The following is a 21,416-nucleotide window of genomic DNA, read 5'->3' as shown; positions in this document are numbered from 1 at the left end:
TCTGTGTAATCAAGAGCGGGATGTGGCCTTGCTAAACTGACGTGGATAAAAGTGATCCAGCTACGTGAGCAAAGTCTGCCCCAGTGCATGAATGTTTATTCAAAACTCAACCTGACAATTTTAATCCACATGTGAATTTATTAATCCAAGTTCAAACTGGCTCCAGCCTGGATGTCATTGCCATTTTGTCATGGAAGCATCAGGGCCAACTTCTGCAGTAATGTAAACGGCGGCTCTGATTCTTTGCTGCCCTCTATTGTGGGAGTCAATTACACCAGAACAAAGCAAGCACAGAGTGGGTATAAAATAATCCCCACAACTCACCTTGCGTTGGTGTAAATAGCCATACACAGAGCAGGGCAACAATGAATCAGATCCACATAGGGGTCACATTATGCTCTTAGAGACATGGTGTTAATGCTAAGTATCTCCACCTAGTCCAAGAGCAATTATTCTGCATTTGCACTATGTTATTCAAAGGAGAATTTGGCCTAGAGAGAGACCATGAAATCAAAGGAAAACATTAATATATAATGGATTAAATCAAAGTCAGGAACACATGCTTTTATAAAGGCCGCAGTTTCCATACAAATTCTTTGCGCTTTTTTGCTTTTACTCTAATAGGAGCAGATTTATTTGGTTTTCTTGACAGTAGGAAACTGCCATTTAGAAATAAAAATGAATTATTCTGACCAAAAAGACTGTGGCAGTTGTTCCATGTCGCATCTGCAGCTTTTGTTTCTACCATGTCATTAACTCATTGCTTAACGACAGTTCAGCAGAACAGTGATTTATTTTTCCCCAAAGTCCTTATTCTATTAATGAAACAGGCACTGTCATTTAATTTGCTTCCTTTTTTTCTATGCTGCAATCCATTTATTTCATCTATTTAATTTTCCAGCTATTCTGAGCAGCGATAGCAGCCAAGAAAGTGAGTATAACATTTTACTCATTTGCTTAATTTTGTGTTCTTAAAGGGTCCATCGCAGATCACTTGGGACACCGAGCCATCTGAAAGTGACAGTTAAGCCAAACTGGACTCGATGGCTCAAAAAGTCAGCTGCTCCATCACTATAAAACCAGATGAGCAACGGAAGAAAAAGAGCAAAAAGAGTCAGCAAAGGATGGGAGGAAAATATGATCCAAGATGAACATGGAACAATTGACCTTGATGTTCTGAAGTGTCTTTTGATGCCTCTGTGGAATATTAAACCCTCAGACATGATCAGAGACATCCTGGGATCACTATTCTTTAGCCACTTGTATTTCATATTTTGCAGTTCACGAGGACTTAATCATCATGGATGAAATTCACACATGTGCTGGCCAGGCCAGGGATAGTGCATCACTTATGTCTTTCAAACAGAGCCTAAGAGGTGTGCACAGGTCTTGTGTTGACCCTGTGCAGAAGGATGAATTTAATTTCGGAATGCTTAGTGATAATACGGTTGCATATATGTGGCATACTTTGTACAAATATTCATTATTCTCCTTGAAAGCCCTATGTGATTGTTAATATTATCCTGGTTAATATGCTGGTTAATATTAGCCTCACTTTACAAAGAGGGAAACTGAGTCAGAGCAACAAAGTGATTTGCCCGCAATCTCACGGCAAATGGCAGAACAGAAACCAAACCTGCCAATGCTTGACTTTCCCACAGGCCATGCTATGTCACAAGCACAGCATAAACTAGAGTAAACCCTGAATATCATATACACTCTGGCTGCGTCTAGACTGGCAAGTTTTTCTGCAAAAGCAGCTGCTTTTGCGCGAAAACATGCTGCCTGTCTACACTGGCCACAAGTATTTGCACAAGAACACTGACGTTCTAATGTGCAAAATCAGTGCTTCTTGCGCAAATACTCTGACGCTCCCGCTCAGGGATAAATCCTCTTGCACAAGTGTTCTTGCGCAAGAGGCCAGTGTAGACAGGTAACATCAATTTCTTGCGCAAGAAAGCCCGATGGCTAAAATGGCCATAAGAGCTTTCTTGCGCAAGAGAGCATCTACACTGGCACGGATGCTTTTGCACAAAAGCAAATCTTTTGCGCAAAGGCACATGCCAGTATAGACGCTCTCTTGCGCAAATACTTTTAACGGAAAAACTTCCGTTAAAAGTATTTGTGCAAAATCACGCCAGTGTAGACGTAGCCATTGGGTTTAGCATGCAGTTGTGTTGGTGTTCTGTGAGACCCAGAAGGTCATACTGAGTATTCTAGCAGTGCTGGACTGAGCCATACTTGTGCCCCGGGCAGCAGGCACACGGTGCATGCGCAGCCCCGCCCCCAGGCGCATGGCGCCCCTTACCACATCAATCAGGCACCCCCCTTAGGTTGGCGCCCCGGGCAGCTGCCCGGCTAGCCCCTCCCCCCCTTAATCTGGCCCTGTGATCTAGTGATCCTTTCTGGACTTAAACTCTATGGCTAGGAATGTGGGTCTGCTCCGTGATTCGTACTGACCTTTCTACTGAAATGTGTTTCATGCATGGGATTCCTGAGGTGGAGGGGGCGTATGTTGGAGGGCAGCAGACACTTTCAGCACATCAAGGACTGCAAGCCATTAGTGGCTGAGTGGGTCTAACTGCCAAACAATGGAGCAACTTTCACAGGGGGTTTCTCCTACATGGCCTGCTGACTGACTGGGCAAAATCAGCCTGAGGCAAAAGGAGGCTTCACAGATAGGCCTTGTCATGAAAAACACTGAGCAATAAAATACAGAAACTGGGCTCAGAGGTACACGGGGTAGATGGAGCTTTGAGAGAAGGGAATTTCTGGGGGAATAATGCAGGGTGAAATTTTTCAGTTTGATTTTTCCAGTCAGAACAACTTTTTTTTTTTTTTTTTTTTTTTTTTTTTTAATTTCCATCTATTTTATTCACCATACCAAACCTTTAAAAAATGTTCACAACTGAAAAAAAAATTAGGTCAAATACATTTTTTTAACCCGAAACAATTGTTTAAATAAACTTTTTGGGTTGACCTGAAAAAATTGTTTTATTTTCATTTTTCAGAACTGCCAGCCAAACAAAATATCAACTTTTCACACTGCCCTAAGGGCATGTCTACACTAGGAAATTATTTCAAAATAACTTACTGTGAAATAATAGCTCCTGAAATAACTATTTCAAAATAAGCTTATTCCCCAAGGAGAGCAGGAGTTGTTATTTCGAAATAACCAGCCCCTTATTTTGAAATAATGGGCTTCGTAGTGTGGATGTTCTGCTTGTTATTTTGAAATATTTATTGTAATTGTTATTAATAAGTGTAGACTAGTGCTAATAGAGATATACACTCTGGAAGACAAAGGAAGTCGAAGCTGGGTTCCAAGAGCTCCAAGAATTGCTAAAAGAAGGCAATCTACTGTGTACTTAGAGTTTCAGAAAGCTTGACAAGGACCATCACCAAAGACTCATGAGCAACAGAGGCATAGCGAGGGTATTATGCCCCCGGGGGCAGCACTGGCAGGGCCCCGAACCTGGTGCACGGCTGAGCCTGACCCTGGGAGGAGGGGGGGAGTTTGTACCACATCTTCCCCCGCCTCCTCCAGTTTGGGGCTGGGCTCCCGCTTGCACTAACCCACCGGCAGCCAGGGAAGAGCGTTGCATAGCTGCATCCTGGAGATGGAGGAGGGTTGGGCTGGGGGCGGAGAGGCAGGGAGGAGGTGCCAACCGCAGCAATGGGCAGAGGAGGAGCAGGTGAGCAGCGGGATGACGGGGGACTGGAGGGGGACTAAATTGGTGCCCGCCTAGTGTGGTGCCCAGGGGCAACTGCCCCCCCGCCTCCTCCTTGCTACGCCACTGGTAATCAAAGTAAGCAGTAATGGGATAGGTGGGAAAGTATTCCTCTCACTTGTAGCTAGAGAAAAGGCCAGAAACAAAGGGTAGGAATAAATGACCAGTTTTCAGAATGGAGAGAGATGATAGTGGTTTCCTCTAGGGGTGTCTACTGGGACCTATGCTGTTCAACATATTCAGAAATGATCTTAAAAAAAAAGGGGTAATTAATGCTGGCAAATTTTACAGACAATACAAAATTACTCACGCTAGTTAAGTCCAAAGCAGACTGTGAAGAGTTACAAAGGAATCTCACAAAATTGGGTGACTTGGCAACAATATGGCAGATGAAATTCAATGTTGATAAATGCAATGGAATGTACATTGGAAAACATCGTTTTAACTACACATAGGAAATGATGGGGTCTAAATTAGCCGTTAACCCTCAAGAAAGAGAACCGGGAGTCATTGTGGATTGTTCTCTGAAAACATCTGCTCAATGTGCGGCTGCAATCAAAAAAGCAAACAGAATGTCAGGAACCATAAGGAAAGGGATAGATAAGAAGGCAGAAAATATCATAATGTTGCTCTATAAATCCATCTAGACAGGCATGGAAAAAATATCACAGACTTGCTCCTAGTGTAAATGAGAGATCGAGGAGCCATCCTTATTGTTTGCTCCGTTTCACCCAAGGGAGAAAAAAATCCTTCTCTTACCACTCAGGGTTTTTCTTCTCTGACTCCTGGTGTCTGGTGAGGGTGGTGGTGATGGAAGACAATCTAGATGGGAGGATGTTGAATTTATTTTCTTCTGAGTCTGCTCTTCCGACAAGTCCACAAGTTTTGTTATGGACAAGCCAGCCACTAGCTGTTTGTACCTGGCATACTGCAGTGCCTCTGTGATCCATCTCATTTCACGCCAGATCTCATCGATTTGCTTTGGAAGAAAGGGGGAAAAAAGACAATGAACAAAAACCAGTGAACATTTGCGATCGCTCGATGCTGAAGGTATCGCTTTTTGTTTTTCTTTTAAAAAAGATACAGAAATCACCAGCTCTTTTTACATGTTTTTATTTTTTTTTAATTAATTTAAACCAAAAAGATGCATAGTGCCAGGATATAAATCTACATAGTGTCAATGACAGATCATGGCAGAGACGGGCCCAAGGCAGGAGAGTTCAAATCCAGACCAGCTTTTGAGGGATTTGCCTCCAATGGTCTGGTTCAGACCCATGCTTAGGGCATGATTTAGGGCTGCCGGGAGGATGACAATTCTGTTTCATGGCAACGCTCAAGATTTCAAAGGTTTGGTTTTGGAATGGACTGAAAAGACGGCAAATGTAGGTATTCGAAATAGTAAATGAAGCCGGGATTTAAATATCCCACGCTTCATTAGCATAAAGCGTCCAGGCGCTATTTCAAAATAAAATGCCCTATGTTACCGTGTTATTTTGAGAGAAAACCCTTCTCTCGAAATAACTGTTATTCCTCATACAATGAGGTTTACCAGTTATTTCAAGAAAAGGGGTTTCTCTCGAAATAACATGGTTACGCAGGGCATTTTATTTTGAAATAGCGCAATTTCGAAATAGTGCCCAGATGCAATTATGCTAATGAAGCACAGGCTATTTAAATCCCGGCTTCATTGACTATTTCGAATGCCTACATTTGCATCCCTATTTCGAAATAGGGTGCAAGTGTAGACATACCCTTCTTCAGGTATGTGTGAAGCCCAGAAAAAGGTATTACCTCACCCACCCTTCCGCTCTAAGCTTGCCCTGCACATGGAAAGCCAAATTCCTACCGACTTTCCCCATTCTCAAGAACTCCAATGGGGTATCCAGGATTCAAGCCAGCACAGGTCTAGGATGAGTCATGTTTGCCAAGAGAGTTAAGTGACAGGTGTGTCAGTTAGATTCCCCTTCACAAGAGTGGATCGGATTCAGTTCTCAGCTGACCCCGTGTAACATGAGGGGATGGGGGAGAATGCCACACAAATCAGTGGAGTTCTGCTGGTGAAAGTTAGAAGCGAGTGAAGCGTGCTGTCTCAGCATTTAGCGCAGGGTAAAGTGACAGGCTGGGGAATGAAGCTCTCCATCATCTATGCTGTTACCTTTACTGATATTATGGTTGTGCCCTGAGGCCGTAATCCAGAGCAGGGCTCCACTGCAGTTGGTACTGTACACATACATAGGGAGACATAATTGCTTCCTTGAGGCGCATGAACAAGCAGGTGTGACAAATATTCTTCAGAGTTAGGGAGAAAGGAACTAGAAGAACAGACTTTTAAAGACCTACATGGTTGCATAGACTAACCACATGCATAATTGGATGGGATTTTTTTTAAAGATATAAATATAAATATTAATAAAAATAGCAAATCCGGATGGATATCTGCCTAGCCATTAGCAACCTGCAGTTTCTGCAGCTAGCGCCCTGCATAGATATCAAAATTTAGATCCTCATCCAATCCACAATGATTGACTTTAGCAAGGCTTTTGATACGGTCTCCCACAATATTCTTGCCAGCAAGTTAAGGGAATGCGGATTGGATAAATGGACGGTAAGATGGATAGAAAGATGGCTAGAAGGCCGGGCCCAGCGGGTAGTGATCAATGGCTCGATGTCAGGATGGCGGTCGGTTTCTAGTGGAGTACCCCAAGGTTCGGTTCTAGGACCAGTTTTGTTCAATATCTTTATTAATGACCTGGATGAGGGGATAGATTGCACCCTCAGCAAGTTTACAGATGACACTAAGCTAGGGGGAGAGGTAGATACGCTTAAGGGCAGAGATAGGGTCCAGAGTGACTTAGACAAATTGGAGGATTGGGCCACTAGAAATCTCATGAGATTCAACAAAGACAAGTGTAGAGTCCTGCACTTGGGACGGAAGAATCCCAAGCATAGTTACAGGCTGGGGACCAACCAGTTAAGTAGTAGTTCTGCAGAAAAGGACCTGGGGGTTACAGTGGATGAGAAGCTAGATATGAGTCAACAGTGTGCCCTTGTAGCCAAGAAGGCTAATGGCATATTAGGATGCATTAAGAGGAGCATTGCCAGCAGATCCAGAGATGTCATTATTCCCCTTTATTCGGCTTTGGTGAGGCCACATCTGGAGTACTGTGTCCAGTTCTGGGCCCCCCACTACAAAAAGGATGCGGACGCATTGGAAAGGGTCCAGCGGAGGGCAACCAAAATGATTAGGGGTCTGGAGCATATGACCTACGAGGAGAGGCTGAGGGACTTGGGTCTGTTTAGTCTGCAGAAGCGAAGAGTAAGGGGGGACTTGATAGCAGCCTTCAACTTCCTGAAGGGAGGTTCCAAAGAGGATGGAGAGAGGCTGTTCTCAGTAGTGACAGATGGCAGAACAAGGAGCAATGGTCTCAAGTTGTGGTGGGAGAGGTCCAGATTGGATATTAGGAAAAACTATTTTACTAGGAGGGTAGTGAAGCATTGGAATGGGTTACCTAGGGAAGTAGTGGAGTCTCCATCCCTAGAGGTGTTTAAGTCTCGGCTTGACAAAACCCTGGCCGGGTTGATTTAGATGGGATTGGTCCTGCCTAGAGCGGAGGGCTGGACTTGACGACCTTCTGAGGTCTCTTCCAGTTCTATGATAAGGGGATGGTTGGATGAAATAACATGATCTTGGTAACTAATTGACCATTCATTATAGGGAACTTTCTGGGTGTCTGACTGGTGAGTCTTACCCACATGCTCAGGGTTTAGCTGATCGCCATATTTGGGGTCAGGAAGGAATTTTCCTCCAGGGTAGATTGGCAGAGGCCCTGGAGGTTTTTCGCCTTCCTCTGTAGCATTGGGCACAGATCACAGCTGAAGGACTCTCTGCATGTTGGGGCCTTCAAAGTATTTGAAGGCTTCAATATCTGAGACATAGGTGAGAGGATTATTCTAAGAGGGGTGGGCGAGATTCTGTGGCCTGCACTGTGCAGGGGGTCAGACTAGATGATCATAATGGTCCCTTCTGACCTTAAAGTCTATGAGTCTATGAGACTTGTATATGACCTGCCATATGTGCTTCACTTTTATACATATCCACATCTGCATCCACATTCGTACCAATACCCTATCTCTGAGTATGTCTATACTGCAGAGATTTTCCAGAAAAATGGCCATTTTTCGGAAAAAACTTCAATTACATCCACACTGCAATTGCATTCTTTTGAAAAAAAAAATCGAAAGAACTGACATTGGTAAACCTCTTTCTATGAGGAAGAAGGCTTTTTCCAACAGAGCTCTCAGAAAAAAGCACGTATGGATGGGGAAGAGGTAGTTCTTTTGCAAGAAGAAGTAAGAGGAGAAAGCACAGGTGCCCTGGTGGCCATTCCGCCCATAGTAATCACAGCATACATACGAGAGAGCATCCATTCAGGGCGGACGTTATCTGTCGAAAAAGCAGCTCGCTTTTTCTATGGGCTTTCGCAGTGTGGACGCTGTCTTTTGGAAGAAGTTTTTTCTGAAGATCTCTTCTGGAAAAACTTCTTCTGAAAGAAGCCTGCAGTTTAGACATAACCTCACTGTGAGAGCACTGTGTGTATATTGGGGTGGGGAACATAAGACCTGGGGGCTGGAAGCAGCCACCAGCTTGCCTGAATCTGGCCCCTGAAGCTCAGGGCTCCCCTATGCTTGTGCTCCAGCTTCCCCTACACCAGATGTCAAATGGATCTCACTGGTATTTGCAAGACTCTATGGATCACAGTGGTTCTTTAGAAAAAAACTGAAGGGTAGGGCAAGCTCTTGGATTTACAGCATCTACTCAAGTCAGGGGGAGCTCTCTGGTTTCCTTCAAGGGTTACATTTGGCCATTTAACTCACAAGATGAATGCCAAAAGGTTGTGACATTTCAACAAAAATCCCTGGAGATAATGTGAACCCATGGGATTTTTTTCCTCTGTAGAACTTGGGAAGCATAGAAATCCAAAGCCCACAGACGTCAAAGGTCTAGGTCTAGAATCAGTAATGTTGCAAAGAGAGGTAAGTGACAGGTTTGTAAGTTTAGATTCCTCCTTTAACAAGAGTGGATCTGATTCACTTCTCAGCTGCCCCAGTGTAACATGAGCTGGGGGAGAAGGCCACAGAAATCAATGGAGTTCTGCTGGTGAAAATTAGAAGTGAATGAAGCCTGCTGACTCAGAATTTAGTGCAGGTGAAGTGACAGGCTGGGGAATGAAGCTCTCCATCATCTACCTACCAGACAGGCATAACACAGACAAGAGCCCTTTGACCTTCTCCATCAACTAGGCCAAAGAGCCTCAAAAGTGGCCTACAGGGACCATCGATAGGGCTAGTCGCAGTGCAGTTCAGTTTCCTGACTCATTAGCTGAGCTAGCAAGCAGGGGGTTATTTATTGTGGTGGCACTGTCAACGAAGACCACAGCTGTAGGCTGAGAACTGGACAGACTCTACTAACATATTTCACCATGGCCATTGTTCAGATGTAACATTTTATTTATTTATTATTGTGGTTTCCATAAAACAAAACACCTATCTTAAAACCTCTAGCGCAGTGGTTCATTATGTATAGAGGGGAGAGCATCTGCCCTGGATCTACAGCCCAAAAGCCCCTCCTCCCTTCCCCCCACTTCCTCCCTGGAAGCCTTTCTAATTTGCACCCATTTCATTGCTACTAAGGAGAGTTGTTCCATGCATTGGGCTCCTGTTAATGGTAGTGAGAGGCATGCAGATAAACTGATAGCAGGATATGGCTTTCAGGGTCTGCATAGAGAGGAACCTAGGCACCTTTTAATGCCTTTTGATATGGAACAGAGTGGTTATTTTTAATCACTGGGAGCACTTTGACAACTGGATGGATGCTGCTGCAGCCATTTGAAGGGAGGTAGCAGTAGGGGTGTAAGTCTTGCAATGAAGACACCTTTCCCAGGGCTTCCTGTGGGGTGCTACACTGTGCATCCCTTCCAGTGCAGGCTGCTCCTTGTAAAGCAAGATTGTGTTTGAAGGGGAGCAGTAACGCTACCTAAATAGCGATGAGTTGAAGCCATAGGAGCCAACTTTCTGCCGTGATGTCAAGAGCAATGGGAGAACTGGTCAGTGAAAGGCCGCGAGTGATAAAATAACGGAACTTGCGCTGAATTGGGAGTCGGTGAGTGTGCAAAAAAGAGTGATACCTTCCAGAGCCGTCCTGAGCTAGAGCCAGATTAAGCAGCTGCGTGGCGTACCCGAAAATTTGGGGCACCACTGGGTCTTAATATCCACCCACCTGCCTCTTCCCGTCCCTGGTCTGTGGCTCTGCTTCCTTCAGAGAGAACCTAGTTAACTTAAAAGTGACAAAGCCTGCCAGACCAATTGGCAGACCACTGAACCTGTGAAAGCCAATCAAGTGGCAACAAAACCATCTAACAGCCAGATATGTACTGTGAATTTCTGAATTTACTGTGTTAGTCGACAGGATCTTAGTTTAAAATTTGCGTTAAAAATAGTTCATGAGTGTGTTGCTGAAAATGATAAAATCACATCTCTATAAATTGACATCAGCGCCCCACCAAACCCTGGCTGCCAAAGCGCATAGCTGGGACACCAGTTTAATAGTACTGTGTAGGGCCCCATTAATCCTAAGGTTGGGCCTGGCACTTTTTGTGGTGGGACCATGGAAGGAGGTTTCAGCAGGGAAATCAATGAACAGGAGGCTTTAAGGTAAGATAGCATAGGGCCTACAGTTGACCACATTCTTCTTTGGGTCACCTTTCTTGCCTAGCCTCCCGTTCTGTTGGGGTGTAACTGGAACACTCAATGCCTAAGCAGTACAAATCGCTGTCATCGGACCCGATTCCCATTGCCTTGCCCCTTATGCCATCATCTCCACCAACACAAAGGGAGGGCACAGCATGTACAGCGCTACCCTAGAATTTCGCAGATGCTTGGCATTGGTGCAGGTACCTGCACAGGGCACAGAGCAGTGGAGAATTAGACTTGTTATGCCATTTGCATCACTCTTTATAGGCACCCCAAATTCTACCCCGAACCCTTTGTGAATGTGTACATCAGATTTGCCCTTTGTACACCTTTGTATATCAATCAAATCAGGATTGTTTCCTAGGTTGCACAGAGGCAGCAAGCAGTGCATGTAACAAGAATGGAAGATATATTCTGGCTCTATTGAAGTCAATGATTTTTTGCCACTGACTTCAATGGTGCTGGAATGTCACTCTGTGTGCAACAAGAAGTGGTTCTTCAGAAGTGGAACCTTTTGCCTATCAGAAATAAAGGGACTTGACAAGATAATCCCCTCTCATTGCAAAGTCGTAGTGTAACTCCAAGAGGTCAGTGTGATTGGCCAATCAACTTGTGCGTTCTTCACTCATTTGGATGGGTGTAACCTAGGTTTTAATTCCATAACTCATCCACTACCTGATCGTGAGATATATAATGCTTTCACTAAAACATAAAGCCAGTTGGTGTCCTCTCTAATATGGTGTCTCCTGGGATGATGGGCCAGTCACATTAAGGCTGTGTCTACACTACATGCCTCTGTCGGCAGAGGCATGTAGATTAGGGTTGTAGGCAAAGGTAAATGAAGCCACGATTTAAATGATCGCGGCTTCATTTACATTTACATGGCTGCCACGCTGAGCCGACAAACAGCTGATCAGCTGTTTGTCGGCTCGCCGCTAGTCTGGACGTTCCCCCTGTCGACATCAAAGCCCTTTGTCGGCAGCCCCGTTATTCCTCGTGGAATGAGGTTTACCGGGGCTGCCGACAAAGGGCTTTGATGTCAACAGGGGGAACGTCCAGACTAGCGGCAAGCCAACAAACAGCTGATCAGCTGCCGACAGAGGCATGTAGTGTAGACGTACCCTTAATGAGCTATACATCTTATACAGCTTAAGAGTATTTGAAGCATTACAGTATATGAATTATTACTTAATTGCAATTTTTGCTTCATTGCTGGAGAATATGCCTACACATTTCTTTTCTTCCAGTCTAACATGCTGGTTTAGACTCCAAGTCCCTTATCTGTTATTTTTTATTTTTCTTTTGGCTGCCCTCTGACTCCTTTTCAGAGCCGCGTTTATACAGACTCCTTTGCTCTTTACAATGTTTGGTTTGTGTAGTAACTTCAACACTGTCTTAGATCTGGGATCACACAAATGCTCTTGCGGTTTTGTGGTTGCCACTGAAGATTGCAGTATGTGGTGGGCTGAGATATTTTCGCCAATAGGTGGAATACAGCTGGTTTTCATTTGAGAGAAAACTGACAAGGCTAATACACTTTCACGATAATTCAGTACAAAACACTGGGGTTTAAGGCACTCTCTTGACTTTCTTCACAATATATTTATGAGCGAAAACACCCTGGGGGAGCAGGGACAGTTGCTGCATCCATAACTCTCACAGCAATTTTATACATATACAGTGGCTTCTTTGGAGCTGCTTTGGAACTTAGGCCTTGTCTATACTACTGCAGGCCATTGACCTAAGTTATGCAACTTCAGCTACACAAATAACATAGCTGAGGTCAGTGAACTTAGGTCTGTTTACTCTGGTGTCTTCACAGTGGTAAGTCTGACACACTCTTGTTGACTCCGCTTACTCTTCTCATTTTGGTGGTGTGTTGGAAGTGAGGGGAGAGTGCTCTGCAGTTGATTTATCACATCTATACCAGACATGATAAATCAGCCCCCGCTGGATTGATTGCTGCACGTTGATGCAGCCTGTATTGAAGACATGCCCTTAGTTTTAGTGCACACTGGGTGGCATGTTAAACTGTGCTGTCACTTGACAACTGCTTCTCCACCCGTATTTCCCAAGATCCTTCCCACTTCCATGTGCAGAGGAGCCAAATTTGTCCTAATACTTGGGTGTGTCTAGACTATAGGGTGGACTTTTGTCGACAAAACTATACCTGCGTCTACACTGCCACTGAGTTCTGTCGCCATAACGTCAACAGAACTCAGCAGTTTTGTCGAAGGCTGTAAACCTCATTCTATAAGGAATAACGCCTTTTGTTGACAGAGTTGGGTCAACAGAAGGCGTTATTGCATCTACACTGTCCTTTGCATCTACACTGTCATGTTGATAAAGCAGCTTGCATTGTCAACAGAACTGGATGTAGTCTAGATGCTCTTTGTCGACAGAAGCCGGTAGTCTAGACGTACCCCTTGACACCTACTGGGGATCCTGGGTGAACTGCACCTTTCACGGAAAATACGTTCATTTCCCCAGCAGCCCCAGAAGGTCCGAATCACTAGGACTAATTCAGCTCTTCTGAGTGTGAAAGTGGGAGAAGGACTTGGGGAGAAAACAGTTTTAAAACAGGAGCACAATAGATTATCACAACACATGTGAAGTAAAACTAAACTTCAAGTGCCACAGGATTCCTCGCTGCCTAAACTTCAAGGCAGCTCCAAACAGGCTTCTGCAAAGGTGTATGTGACAACACAACAAGAGCAGCAGAGATTGCTGGTTCATAATTATGTGGATTTAAATGGCCACAAGCCCCTAACAAGAGGATGAACCATTATCTCAGGCCATATTCCAACTGGAGAAGACTTGAGTAGCAGGTGAGTAGAATCATAAAATCACAAAATACTAACTGGAAAGGACCTCAAGAGGTCATCAGTTCCAGTCCCCTGCACTCACAGCAGGACCAAGCATCATCTAGTTCATCCCTGATAGATGTCTATCCAACCTGCTCTTAAAAATCTCCAATGGTGGAAATTCCACAACCTCCCTAGACAATTTATGCCAGTGCTTAACCCCTCTGGCAGTTAGGAAATTTTCCTAATGTCCAACCTAAACCTACAGACTACACAGCTGATCCATGCCCGATAATGCACCCTAAATGCTTTGTGCAAGGGTCACGAGAGGGAGAATTAGTTATCATAAAGGTTTGCAGGAGTCACCCTGGCCGAATGGACTCCTGGTATGCAGTTAGCCAGCCTCCGTCTTGTGCTTTGTGATGCCACTGGCTCAGATCGCCTTCTGATCATTACTGACAATCATCTATTCCTATAGCGTGTGCCCTTGACACAACTTTCTTTTTTTTTCCTTCGCAACCTGCCAGTGAGTAAAAATAATGTATGTCCACAAATGAGAGAAAAAGTATCCTCCAGAGTAATGCCCTGTGCTTGGCACTGGTTTTCCTCACACGGAAAGGCGTGAGCTCTATAATCCAAACGGAGACATTTCTGTATAACAGTCTAGTGAGACTGTCATTTGCTTTTATCCATTAAAAATCTCTTTTATAAAAGCAACAATCGAAGAAATTGTGCTATGGGTTTGGAATTTCATAAAAAACATTTTGACACCACTCTTTTTATGATGTCTGCAAATAATTCTCCTTTTAAATTCCAAATTATAGACCTTAAAAGTCTCCTTGGTCTACTCGGAAACAGACTGTTACCTGTATATAGTCTAAAACTTGCTGGTGTCTTTGTTTGGCAGCAGCGACTTCACTGTCTGAAATTGCTTCCCTTAGGGACTGCTGGGTTTTCAGAGAGTCCAGCTCTATGACAGCAGAAAGGCGGCAATACAGACTAATAAATTTCTCTTTGTAGCAGCAAAAATGAACTGTGAAAATGAAGGAGAAAAAAAGTAATTAGTATTACACGCTGCCCCTGAAATCCATACATTTTTAACACAAACTTTAATTAAAGACGATTATTAAAATTCTTGATGGAATGTGTTGAGCCAGAAATAAATAATAAAGATCTGATTCTCCTCTCCTCTCATCCTTGGGTTTCAAGGATGTGTCTTTTGGTGTATCTAATTGTGAGTCCTGTCTGGCCTGTGGTTTTGCCAAGATGTCTTTCTTTGTAGCTTTACAGAGGTGTTGTTTAATAGCGCAATATCATCAGCACAGTTCTAGGTCTTCTAGGCATATCCCAGTGTTTGTGGTGCTAATATGCTTCATTGTCCAGGCTAAGGCCATGCCAAAGAACAACAAAGATAAAATGAATCCCTGTTTTCCACTAATGTTCACAAAAAAATCAGTCTACTGTCTGGTTATTGTCAGCAATCAGGGCCTGCAGCACAGCCAGACTCTGGGCAACCTAATGAGTTTGGCTACACCTCCTGATGGGTTGGAAGATGCAGCAAACCTGTTGCTAGGCCTAGCAGCAGGAACCGTTAGATGGCTGCTCAAAGCATTGATTCACAGCTGCGATAGCTCCTGTGTCTACTTATTCCCAGGCCTGTTTCTGCCTTGCCTCACTCCAGGTAACAGCCTTGGCCCACATCTCTAATTTCTGACTTAGCTCTAACCTTTGGGTAATGTGCCTGTCCTCCAATGCCTAGCTTATGCTCTAACCACTGAGCATGACTACCCACATCCCAGTCCCTAATAGTTATTCATCTCTCACTGAGGCTGTGTCTAGACTACACCTCTCTGTCGACAGAGAGATGTAGATTAGGCACATCGAAATTGCTAATGAAGCAGGGATTTAAATATCCTGTGCTTCACTAGCATAAACGAAGCTTTTTCGAAAAAAAAACCCCAGCAGACTAGACACGGATCTGTCGAAAATAAACCCTTTTTCGAAAGATCCTGTAAACTTCATTTTTTGAGGACTACAGGATATTTCGAAAAAGGGTTTATTTTTGACAAATCTGTATCTAGACTATTGGTTTTTTCGAAAAAACTCCATTTTGAAAAAAAGTGGTGGCCATGTTTATGCTAATGAAGCATGGGATATTTAAATCCCTGCGTCGTTAGCAATTTCGACGTGCCTAATCTACATCTCTTTGCCAACAGAGAGGTGTAGTCTAGACATACCCTCAATGACCTTGATGACTTTCATGACCAGTGTGGAGAAAGTGAACAAGAAAAAGTTGTTTATTTTGTTCCCATAACATAAGAACTGGGAGGCGGGGTGGGTGGGGGGAAAAAGGGGTCACCACATGAAATTATTAGGTAGCAGGTTTAAACCAAACCAAAAAAATGAAGTATTTCTTCACGCAACACATAGACAACCTGTGGAACTCCTTGCCAGAAGACATTGTGAAGATCCAGGACTTTGTTCTGTTCATTCCCTCTGGGGCACCAGACATTAGCCACTGTCAGAAGACAGGATACTGAACTAGATGGACCTTTGATCTGACCTATTATGGCTGTTCTTATGTTGTTATGCTAGCTTCTGTATTCCAATGCCTTCCCTCCAGTCTCCTCTTGTGCCACAAAAAGACATACAAATTCACTCAGTTTACCCAGAGATAATTCAAAGTCCTAGTGCCATACACAAGTGAGTGCAGTGCCAGGGTGACCACAGCTGCTTGAGAGTGGCTGCTCTCACTCAAGCCAGGCCAACCTGAGAGCAACAATGAAAGTGTCAATCATTTGCAGCCATATACAGGCTGTGTCTAGACCGGCAAGTTTTTCCACAAAAGCAGCTGCTTTTGCGGAAAAACTTGCCAGCTGTCTACACTGGCCGCTTGAATTTCCGCAAGAACACTGACGATCTCATGTAAGAAATCAGTGCTTCTTGCGGAAATACTATGCTGCTTCTGTTCGGGCAAAAGTCCTTTTGCGCAAAAGGGCCAGTGTAGACATCTCAGATTTGTTTTGCGCAAAAAAGCCCCAATTGTGAAAATGGCAATCGGGGCTTTTTTGTGCAAAAGCACGTCTAGATTGGCACGGATGCTTTTCCGCAAAAAGTGCTTTTGCGGAAAAGTGTCCGTGCCAATCTAGACGCTCTTTTCCGCAAATGCTTTTAACAGAAAACTTTTCCGTTAAAAGCATTTGCGGAAAATCATGCCAGTCTAGACGTAGCCACAGTGTATTTCAGAAAGGCCATAATTTGGGCAGAACAGTTATGATTTTCGGGGTCTTTCCTCACAGTCCAGCCTGAAAACCCTTCCAGAAAAGAAGGGAACCCAGAATTGAACTTCTTTCTTATGTGGAGCTGGTATTCCCCTTCCACTTGTCAGAGGATTTCAAAATCCCTTGCTACTTCATTAAACTTAACCATACAGCACATTTCTTGCTATGGCAGAGAGGTATTTTTTTTTTTTTGGTTTTCTTATGGAAGAGTTTGTTAATCATTGGGCAGGGTGGTGCCTATGTTCCAATCAAAAATATAAATACAGAAATCAGAGAATCCCAAACCACATCTTTCTTGTGTTCGCCATATGGCAGCACAACTAGGACATCAAACTACAAACACTTTGTTTGTATAACAATAAAGGTCTAATCTCAACCCTAACCCCCCCCCCCCCCAGAACAGTGAGCATCAAAGACAGAATTCTCCCCTCTGCTTTCTCCCCTCATCGGGCCTAGATATGGCCAAAATCTAATCTGAACAGTGTGTGGTCTTACAGCGTCTATGCCATATGTGCTGCACTCTTGAGTGAATTACAGCTGTGGTTTCGGCTTCAGTGCTGAAGTTTCTAGCCTTTGTGGTTTTAAGTCAGAGCCTTTAATGTTACTTTAACAAATGTTACTTCAACATAGCCTTTTGTGGGTTTGCAATTATATATTCGGTAGCCACCAGCTAATGGGGAATGGAAGCTTCTAATATTTGCGCTGTGAATCACAGCCATTTTACAGAATGTTGGGGAGATGTATTGCAATAAATCAGGGAGAACGTGTCATCTGCCTTCGGCCATGGGATTGCTTCCTCTTTCATTCAAAGAGTGAAATTCAGGGTTTGCTGTTTCTCTCTTTGCTATATTTCACAATCCCATCACCAGAGTAGTGAGAAGCCCAGAACGCCCTAGATGCGATCCCCATTTCCCTACTGCATGCAGCAAGCCGTACTAGCTACACAGCCTCATCCGAGTCTATGACTAATCTATGATATGCACAAGGGTAAGATCCATTCCTGCATAGGACCTACACAGCAAGTAGTGAGGATAAGAGGTGCACCTACCCTCTGCCCAGTGCTGATTTTTACCCAATGTGAATGCACTTCAGCAAAACCAGTTCATTTCTCTCCTCTCATATGGACAACATGGCCTGTACCCAAAGCCTGAATGTAGATCAGTGGTGGGCAACCTGTGGTCCACTGGGGTTCCACCTGCGGCTTGTGGACCACCTGTCTGCATACTCTCTTGCACACTATGGCACAGGAGCTCTGGACTTCCTACTTCTCCTCCCTCCCAGCATTTCCAGAGCACTGCAAATCCACTGATTCATGCTCTGTTCCGCCTTCTCTCCCTCCCTCCCAGAGCTGGAACACTGCAAATCAGCTGTTCCTAGCGTTCCAGCTCTGGGAGAGAGGAGAGGGAGTGGGGAAGGAGTGCAAATCAGGCAATTCTCATGCTACAAAAGTACTGGGAGGCAGGGGGGAGGAGCAGGTAGGTGCTGGGCTCTGGTGCCCCAGTGTGAGAGAGGTGCTTGGGGGTAGACGGTAGAAAGGGAACCATGGGGCTGCAGGTGGAGCTCCAGTGGGCCGCGAGCTTCAGAAGCTCCCTGTTCTTGGTTGCCCATCACTGCTGTAGATCCTGAGTTACCCTCTTCTTACATGTCTGATCCATTATTTCACCACAACACAGACGCCAACGGCATTTGAGAAAGCTGCTGTACATCCCCTTGGGGAAGAACACAGCTCCACCTTATTCAAAGCAGTGGTGGGCAGACTCTCTGCATCCGAACTGACTCAGTTTTAGCAAAGGCAGGAATGAATCCACAAGGAAGGCTAGTGCACTAGCCTAGAGCTTGAGAGATCTCGTGTGACCCCATGCAAGCTAATTAGCCCTGGGGCTTCAATTCCCATCTGCAAAATGGGAATAAAATTTCTTCCCTGGTCAGGATAAATATATTAAAGATTGTGAGGTCCCGGAATACATACTCAAAATAGATTTCATTGGGAAATCAATGCATTACAGCGCATCACACACCCGTGACTTGAATGGTTGATTTCCCTACTGCTGAATAAGAAGTAGCATAAAGTATAATCTCAAGATGTCTTACCCCCCTAATAGCTCAATCAGCTGTATTCTCATACCCATTGCATTCTGCTGCTTTGTTTCTAGAGCCTTGTCTGCTCAGGACTAGATTCGAAAGAGTGGCTCTATTCATATCCATTACATATTTAAATGAAATTGAGCCCGGGCTTTCGATTTCATGACTATATTCTAACCTGCAGCTAAGAGTGTGTTCATTAAGCTCTACTTTTAAGCCTGCCAATGTGTGACCCAGCCATCAAGGCGAGGGAGAAGTGACCACCCATGTGGAATGTTTGTGATTTGCTGTGTGTATGTATTTTTTGCTGTACATGTTTTTCTCATGATGTGACCCAATTAAATCCATTTTGGGACCTGTTAGAGCTTCAGTGAAGGGACGGAAGCCTGTTATGGAGTGAAATCTGGTTTCTGCTCAGTGCAAAAGCAACCTTCAAAGCAATTTTGGAGTTAAAAATGAGTATCAGTTTCTGGTCCAAACAGAGAACAAAATGCAAGGGTCTTCCAACGTTTGGAGTCTTTGTTCTTACCCAGGCTCCTGGGAGGTTGGGGAAAGGGACTCCCTGCCTGGACTTCTCATGAGAGATCAGGCAGGGGAAGGGGAGGTCCCTGTCCTTTTATCCCCAAAAGAAACCACTTTTCTGGCATAAATCTTCCTGTAGCTAGTGTCCCAGGAGAAGCCAGGCTGGTGTCCCAGGAGAAACTGTCCCATAGTCTTCTACTATCCAGTCCCTTCTTTTCTATCACTTTTCATCCATGCTGCCTCCCTGCCCGCCATGTGCACAATTCCTTAATGCAGCTCCCCCATTCCAGTTAATACCAGCTCCCTTCTCCCCCTGGTGTAGCTCCCTTGATCAGCGAACACAGCCTGAGCAGGACATATTTACTGCAGCTCTTCTGTCCCCTCCACTAAAGCACTTTCCTAACTCTCCCTCTCTTAGAGGGGCAGCTTTAGCTGGGACTCGGGGACTGCCCGTTGCAGCTCCTCTCTCCCTTTCCCTTCCAAGTAGAATGAGCAGAAGGGAAGAAGGAGGAAACAGAAAGAAGCCAGAGGTGTGGATCTGGGTCTGCTGCCCCATCTTTCCTCTAGCAAACGTGTCAGGCTCCATCGCTCCTCTCTTATTCCTCTCTCAAAGCTACTGTGAGGTTCCCTGGGCTGCTCCCCGCCTTGGCCCCTCCGCTCCTTGGAGGGGACCACCGGGAGAAAGGGGCATCAGAAGCATCTTTTCCTTCGCCATCAGTCCGCCAGGAAGCCTTGCGCTGCGGAATACTATCTCAGCATGCACTGCAGTGGGGCAGGGCGGTTGACCCGGCACCGCTGCAGGATGCGCACCCTAATGCAACAGAGCTCAGAGCACTGAGCACATGTTACACTTGGATGTCATCATGATAGGAGGGATAATCCTTCCCTCCTTCCCCCACTAGTGACCTGGCTCCATCCTTCCCACAACTTCAGTGGCGCTATGCTGACTGGCAACAGACAGGGCTGTTATAGGACCAGGGGGGCAGCAGTGGGGCCTGATGATTTAAAAGGGCCCAGCAGGGCTCTGGGCAGCAGTGGCAGAAATCACTGTGTTGCTGAGGCCTGGCTGCCCAGAGCCCTGCCCCTTCCATTTGAGGCCCCCCCCCCCGCCTTATGGGGGGCCCTGAGCCAAGCCTCCCACACGCATTGCCCAGGGCCCGGTGAAATCTGTCACCAGCCCTGCCAACAGCTAAGAATCTGGCCCAAGCTCACACAAGAAGCTGATGGCAGAACTGGGACCCGAAGCCATTTCTCCTCAGCCACAGTTCAGTGCCTTAATCACAAGCTGATTCTTCCTCGCCTCGCCATGGGAATTTTGCTGCATCATTACTTTAGTGCGGGGCCCTTTGGTATTTCCGCATGAAAGGCAAGGACATGGGCCTGCTCTGTGAAATCCAGCTCTGAACGCTTTAAAACGCTGGGGCCTCACAGGCCCGGCGGAGGAGCATCTCTGTCCAAAGCGGCAACAATTCTGCAGTGTACCACGGCTAGATCTGTCCACTGCACTAATTCTTCTTGGTGATGATGCAAACCTCGCCTCAGAATAAAGACATTTTTGTGGCTGCTCTCAGCGTATCAGCTTTGGCATCTTATGTGCGGTCTACACCCCCTCCCCATCCTCCTCCACCTCCATAATAGACTAGGGCTTATGCTTGATAACTGTGGGCTTTTGCTCTATGCTTTTTTGCATTTCAGTAATGATGCCTACAGTATATACTCCAGCCGCTATGCTCCTTGTACACAGTTCTAGGTAGTGTTATTGCCAAAGCCATCATGTGATTTATTGACTCTCCACTGGGACAAGGGGGAAAACAGATACAACTTTGTGATTTTATTATAAGGAGTCTGGGTTAATATTTCTAGGTGAAGCGAGCTACTATACCGAGTTCAAACATCTGAAGAGGGAGGTTAAGAAATCCTGAATGTGGGGTGTAAGGATTATTCTGTCCTGGGGCAGTGCAGACGTCGTCTGAGGCGGGGAGCAGGAGAAGAAAGGAGACATTGTGACCCAGTTCCAACACCTCCTGTGTATACAGACGGAAGTGCTTTGCCTGCCGAGGGGACACGCGCGGGGAGAGAAGTGGGAGAGAGTTACAACATGGCACTTATATAAACAACACCCCAAATGATATAAAACATTAAAGTAAACGTGAACAACATCAAGCTCGGAATTTTTATAAAAACATAAATATTAGAGGGGCTTAAACTCAGGTTAACGTTGCTCCATAAAATCAGGCTTTAAAGCT

The 21,416-nt window shown here is 45.1% G+C and overlaps 1 protein-coding gene across 2 annotated transcripts in view; it reads right to left on the bottom strand.

Moving 5' to 3' along the window:
• ANKFN1 (ankyrin repeat and fibronectin type III domain containing 1) overlaps positions 1 to 21,416 on the bottom strand; it is a 361,082-nt gene that overhangs the window by 2,588 nt on the left and 337,078 nt on the right. For both annotated transcript variants that reach the window (XM_075903834.1, XM_075903832.1), the window contains 3 exons: positions 21,053 to 21,221; positions 14,152 to 14,318; positions 4,491 to 4,710 (listed from right to left, as the gene is read on the bottom strand). In XM_075903834.1, coding sequence (XP_075759949.1) covers positions 4,491 to 4,710; positions 14,152 to 14,318; positions 21,053 to 21,221 — 556 coding nt within the window. The remainder of the gene's footprint in view (positions 1 to 4,490; positions 4,711 to 14,151; positions 14,319 to 21,052; positions 21,222 to 21,416) is intronic.

The sequence above is a fragment of the Pelodiscus sinensis genome, chromosome 20, assembly GCF_049634645.1.
Source record: "Pelodiscus sinensis isolate JC-2024 chromosome 20, ASM4963464v1, whole genome shotgun sequence".
NCBI classification, from domain to species: domain Eukaryota; kingdom Metazoa; phylum Chordata; order Testudines; family Trionychidae; genus Pelodiscus; species Pelodiscus sinensis.
This window is presented reverse-complemented; position numbering and strand designations above follow the sequence as displayed.